Source organism: Dysidea avara, chromosome 8 (genome assembly GCF_963678975.1).
Source record: "Dysidea avara chromosome 8, odDysAvar1.4, whole genome shotgun sequence".
In the NCBI taxonomy this organism is placed as follows: Eukaryota; Metazoa; Porifera; class Demospongiae; order Dictyoceratida; family Dysideidae; genus Dysidea; species Dysidea avara.
Window position 1 is genome coordinate 27743915 of NC_089279.1, and position 6431 is coordinate 27750345.

The following is a 6431-nucleotide window of genomic DNA, read 5'->3' on the forward strand; positions in this document are numbered from 1 at the left end:
TGAAGTGGTCTAATTACGGAGGGACTTTGTAAAGAGGTACTATTAGTAGTATTTATGCGAAGTTTCGACCAGTTTTACTTTTCAGTTTCAATTTCCAAATAAATATCCCACATGTCAGAGCTTTTAGTGCTGTAGCAGTACTAACCACAGCTCATACATATATGTAACAGTAACAACTGAATTCCAAATATGGTAATAACCGTTAATTATCAGCTTCTAGTTTTGTTCCCCAGTCACTGCACTGGCTGTCAGTATGGCCTACATATATAGAAGTATGATAAGTTACTATGATAGTGGAGTGATGGAACCGATGAAGGTGAATTGAGTCTCAGCTGATAATGAAAATTATTCTGCAGTGGTCTGCGTAAGGTTTGAGTCACTGAATAATGGCTGATCATTTTAGCTATAATGTGTCTGACATGGCGCTGTATAAAGCCATACTTATCATGATCTATCTGGCACAGGGTCCATCTTATCTTAGCATCGTTATGCAAGTAACTGTCACTAGTATCAGTCTGGCATAAATTATTAACTGATATCAGTTGCTTTATAGAATCTGTGACATGACAAGAGCTACTGTAGCACAACCGAAAACAATAAATCATTGCAAAACAAAGTGTGGCTAGTGGTGGAGGAAGCTGTTAATGTGAGGGGGCTGAACAGAGCAAAGAATTTCCCCAGAGGCTGTAGCCATTTTAGCTTTCATGCATGCATGATGTTTCAAAGTTCACTTTATAATGTATATAGACCTACAATCCTAGGGAGAAGAATCATCATTATTGATGTAAAAGGCATGAACAGTGCACTCATAAATAAATACTTAATGTGGTGTGTCCTTGGACTCACGCGACCACATAACTATGGGTGTGGCTATACTGGTCTCGTGATATCTACCATCCCATTATTTCGAGCAGTGGGAGTTGACGGCAAGAGATTGAGTGGGGCGAACCAACTTAAACAACGCTGATATATAGACAGATCCAATTCCTGTATGGCACCATTTGTTTTATTGTTTACTTTGCTTACACTAAGTGCTGCAAGTATCGCCCAGAATGACTTGGAAATCCGCGCGGAAACTTCACCTCGAACTTCACTGAAGGAGTACCTACAGATTGCACAAACGGATGGAATAATATCAAAGGAACAGTTTGTACAGCTGCAGGATTTAGCTATCAGATTGGGTTTGCTTTTGGACGATGGAATAGGCCTACCTACAGAAATTCCAAGTGAGGCACCCGTTACTAAGCCAGGAATATTTATGAGGTTATACAACCGTTTGACTCTATTGAACGTTCTCTACTTTGGAGGTGGGCTTCTTGTAATGGGAGCCTCAACATTGTTCATGACATTGGCATGGGAGAAACTGTCTGGGATTAGTTTGTGGGCTATAATAGGCTCCATGTCAGTTTGTGCAGGTGGTGTTGGCATAATGTTTTGGAATGAAGAAGAGTACGAAATGGCTGGAGGGCTGTGAGTTGAATATAACAATGTTAACTTGTGTATAAAAGGGATATTTTTATAGGCTGTGCTGTATCAGTGTGTCACTAGTTCCATTTGCGGTTTACAGTCTTGAGAGAGGACTTGGTTGGTGGCCTAAAGGACAGGATCCAGGAGTGTTTCAAGAGTTTAGAGAATATATTCGACCTGGTTGGGTAGTAATGGAAATTGCTACAGTAGTTGTTGGAATGATGTACATTCGGTTTGTTCGATTTCCGTTTTTGCTTGCTCCAGTATCTTTTAGTTTATGGTTCCTCTCAATGGATTTAGCTCCTTTACTCCCCCAGTATACCAGTAATTTGTTTCAAACTAGACGTTGGGTTTCTTTGTTGTTTGGTTTGGTGACAATCATAGCTGGATTTGGAGCAGAGCTAACTCTAGGAAGCCATCCTGACTTTGGATTCTGGCTATACATTTTTGGCATAATTCCATTCTGGTTTTCTCTAATGCTTGAATTCCCAAATCGAGAGTTACTCCACTCAGTTCAACTGGTAGTGAATGCTTGCTTGGTTTTAATAGGTTCTGAACTTGACAGAATGACCTTTCAATGGTTTGGTGTCATTGGAATGTGCTTGTCCACAAGTGGGATACTTTACATCAAAAGTTCAAAGTCACAATATCTTTGGATGCTAAAAGCTGTACTAGCCAGTGCATTAGTATCACAATCCTTGAAGAGTGCTGCTCCATTACAAGTTATCAGTGCCTTAGTTGGTATTGTGGCCTTCAACATTAATGCTGCTAAATTTTACAATAGTGGTGAAGTGTATTTTCTAATACAATTGTTCACAAACCTTGGGTATCTGATTGGCTTAGCTAAACTATTCCATCCATTTATCATGGAAATTTGGTTTGTATCACTTGATTTGAGACATTTATTTGCTTTTGTTTGTTCTATTGGTGTAGCCTGCTTTCATCTACACATACCTCTCTTCTCACATAATCGCTACTTCTTCTGCTACCGATTCCTGATGAGTATATTCCTTTCTCTGTTATTATTGTTACTGCAAGGAGGATTATTTGTTGTTGCTGGATTAGTTGGTATTCCTACTGTTATTTTCCAAGTGTTACGAAGGCATATATATCGCTCAGATCCACCTTTGTCACTGCTCTTACTGTTGATAGGAGCTACAGTTTTTGGTATTGCATTTTGTTCTGTGCTTCAGTCACCATTGATTTACTATACCTGCTGCATTTTATGTGCAATGTTATTGTACTCACTTTATGATAAATATCGCCATCAAGGTGTAATTGTAGTGCTAATTCTGGTACTGCTGTCTATTCCATTCCAGTCAAAATCACTCCTCACAATATGCGTGCTATACATGTTCTTCTATCTAACATGGTTAGCATACAGAGTGTTCCAGAATTCGTTAATGTTCCCAATTGTTCTTGTGGTCTTGGGATTAGGAGTAATATTTCTGGCTGTGCAGTATCAACAGTACGAAATGTTCATTAATGACACTTTTAATCAAGTAACTCCAGTGATCATTCATCTTTTACTAAGTGATTACACACATTGGGAATTTGTAGACCATTACAAGATATCACCTCAGCAGTCCAGTACTGCTCTTAATGTAGTTTATGATTATGTGTTTTGGTCGTCAGCTGCAGTGAGTGGTTTTGCTAAACTTTCTAGTCCAGTGTTAGTTGGCCTCACTATAACAATTATTGTATTGCTGATGTTGCTGTATGCAATAACAACCATACTGGAATCCTTTGATAAACAGTCAGTGGGAAAAGTGAAGGTATGCATGTAGCTACATAACAAAAGGATGCATAATATTGTTGAAACAGAGTGTGAGCAGTGCGTAGACTGTGTGTCTGTTTTGTCTGTGTACATTCAATACTTCTATGTGGTGTGCCTGTCAATAGTACCATTGTCAGTTTTTTTCCTGAAATGTTTAATATACCAATTTTGAAACTTCTCTTTCATTTATGATTAATAGATTGCTCGAAGCTCTCTGTTCTTGTTATCATAAGTTATTCTTCACAAGTACAACTCTGTAATATACTGTAATGCTGAGGTCTGTTAATGGTAATTATCATGCAGTTTTAATTTGATGCAGATTAATTCCTTTACAATTGAAATCAGTGGAGAAGAATACAACCACTGTGGTTTTGTAATTACTGTTGTTGGAACTAAGCCAAAAGAAATGCAGAAGCCATCTTATCTACAGCTTGACATTGAAGGTCATGCATTCTGGAGAAAACTTGAGAAAGCTTACGGATCATTGCTAATTACCCTTACCAGGTGAATGATTATATTGTATTGCAATGACACAGGGACAGTTGATTATAGAATTGCATATTTTGCGAACAATTAAACCTACAGTCTTTTGTGTAATGGTGGATCTGAGAATTTTCATGGTCATTCTACTGTTTTAAGCTTTAAATGTACCACAAACTTGAATATCCTTAAAGTTTTTGTTTTGGAGTAATGGATGTTGCACTCTGTTGAGAAAATAGTGATGAAACTTATCTAGATTTCCCACTCCAAATTTAAAACATCGATGTTAGTGGACTCATTTGAGCAATGTTGAATAGTAGCTTCTAGTCTATCTCACAGTATGGTAGTACTGTATACAGTGGTCCCTCCATCATCCAGCCATTAATAATCCAAATAGTTTGTTATCAAAATGTTATGAGTGATGGAAGTTTAAAAAAGTAGGCAAAAATCATGTGCCCGGTAGAAGTGACTGTTCTATTAGAGTATTTTGCATAAAATTATGTGTATGTTCTGTTAGAGTATTTTAACCTGAGTTCTGTATATAAATTGTAACAGAGTTGTGAACTGGATAATGTATATTAGTGTGTATGTGTACACATGTATGTAGTTTTTTAGTAGAGACACGGTAATAAAAATAGTCCTTGTGTCGTAATGGGGCACCCCATGCCAGTCCATTACAAAATGTATGAGGTTTGTTTATCTGAACTTTTCTGTTATCCGAGCACACCTATTGCCCAATGAGTTTGAATAGTGTCGCAATCTGCTGATTTTGTGTCTTCTTGGACTGTATACATTTATAAAAACAACAACAAGGAAATATAGCTTATACTGTAAGGGTATGTGCATTATCTAGTAGAGATATACCGATAAGACTTTTTGTTCAACAGAAGTGGTATAACGTTTAACTATAAAGCATAGCTAGCTGATTACCTGTGGCCTCTATTGCACTATGCAGACAGTTACAGGCACCACAAAATGTTTAATACACACCCCTTCAAAGTCTTGTCCAGATTACTTGAGGTATCAATATGGCTGGTAGGTAAAGCCTAGGGTGTAGCCAGACTTTTGGTCATACCAGGGCCTAGCTAAATGACATTGTAGCTAGTGAGCATAGGGAAAGCAAACTATGGCATGCAAAATATGCCAACCTAAGGGAGTTTGGGGCATGCCCCCAGGAAATTTGTAAGTATATATGCTGCCTAGGACATTATACCCTCTGAAATTGATTGTAGGACACAGTTTATTAGAGTAGTTACTATTACTAAATATTTGCCTGACTGCTGTATTAGAGTGACTGTTCTATTAGAGTATTTCAATCTTAATATTTAAATTATTGATGTCTGGGCCTGGTTCTGGCTATACCTCTGGCTAGGGGGTTCAAGGGGTTCCATGGAACCCACTTTTTGAAAGAGTCTTAATAGCTATAGTTTCATGAGCTGCTGCCATTTATTTCTCAAATTCGTTGTAACATAATGAGCTGATCAGTAAAGAAATACTTATTGCAAACACTTATAGTAACAAAACACTCATGTTACCTTTCTTTACTGCAAAATCACTTGAACAGCATTTTCATATGCAATAAGTGCCTCTAAAAATAATTATCGTTTTAATTATGCTATAAAGCTAGTTGTATTTCTAAAGGCTTAAATTGTGGTAAGATTTAATAGTGAAACATTCATTGCTGGAGAGTAATTATTTACTATTAAATAAATATTGGGTGGCTAGATGGCTGGAGCTGCAATCACCATGTTCCAGAATGAAACTCCCCCCCTTTATAATTCTGGATCCCCTCCTGCAGGCAGATCATTTAATTTATCTTGTGGTATGTTTCTTTATTCTTAAAGTGTAATGGTTACTGTTTTCAGAAAACCTGGATAAGAGTATTCGGCAAAACTTAGACACACTTCAGACACTTGTATGGTGAGATATGGCTTCTCACAATGTAGTGCTTTATAACATAGGTAATAAAGAGGCTTTCTATTTGTTTGTAGTGAGAGAAGGATGCTTTTAATACTGCAAATAATAGTACTAATATAACTATCGGTATTGCAATATTGATTCTTTGAGTGCTAAATTTTGTGTTGATTACCGATAATGGTTGAAAACGTCACATTGGTACCCAACTGATCCAATTATCAGTACACCTCTATTATCTGGCATACTTGCACTCACTTATTTATTGATAATGGTTTTATTATAGATTATAGTTTTGTGCTTAACTACTGTGTGTGTTGTTTTTAGGTCCATCTTTTTGCCTTACAAGTTGACTCCAAACTTAGTTGAGTTTACAAGTTTTGAACAAGGCAGTGGCAAGTTTAAATTCATTCTTTATCCACTAACTGGCAGAAGCAAGTCAAAAAGATTCAGTAGACGTAGAATTCGAAATATCTTAAAATCTCTTCATGGCATTCAGTTGCAATGTATTCTGCGTTTCTCTACAGCTTGGTACAAGCCATATCAACAACTGTGTGTTGTTGATATTAACATTGATGAAGTTTCTTTCACATTTAATGCTTGAGAAGAGAAGTATAAGAAACCATTATTATTATTATCTGTGACTAATGCACACACACCAACTGTTTCAGTGTCAGGGACATAATGTTCGACTCTTTTAGTTATGTATGAATCTCTATACACAATAAACTTTGCATGCACGTGCAGTTTTTGTATACGAAATAAATCATTCATATACTACATAGCTGTACAA

The 6431-nt window shown here is 36.9% G+C and overlaps 1 protein-coding gene across 1 annotated transcript; it reads left to right on the forward strand.

Annotated features, from left to right (window-relative positions):
- Positions 1-915: 915 nt before the first annotated feature.
- Positions 916-6431, forward strand: LOC136264340 (uncharacterized). The gene is made up of 4 exons (XM_066059052.1): positions 916-1470; positions 1523-3242; positions 3564-3748; positions 5966-6431. Exons 1-4 carry the CDS (start codon positions 992-994, stop codon positions 6240-6242), a joined length of 2661 nt encoding a protein of 886 aa, XP_065915124.1. The 5' UTR covers positions 916-991; the 3' UTR covers positions 6243-6431.

Bases quoted from the DNA above. Each gene is read 5' to 3' on its own strand.
- LOC136264340 (XM_066059052.1), top strand. From the start codon at position 992: ATGGCACCATTTGTTTTATTGTTTACTTTGCTTACACTAAGTGCTGCA. The intron at 1,471-1,522 runs GTGAGTTGAATA...ATATTTTTATAG, and splicing joins TACGAAATGGCTGGAGGGCT to GCTGTGCTGTATCAGTGTGT. The intron at 3,243-3,563 runs GTATGCATGTAG...AATTTGATGCAG, and splicing joins AGTCAGTGGGAAAAGTGAAG to ATTAATTCCTTTACAATTGA.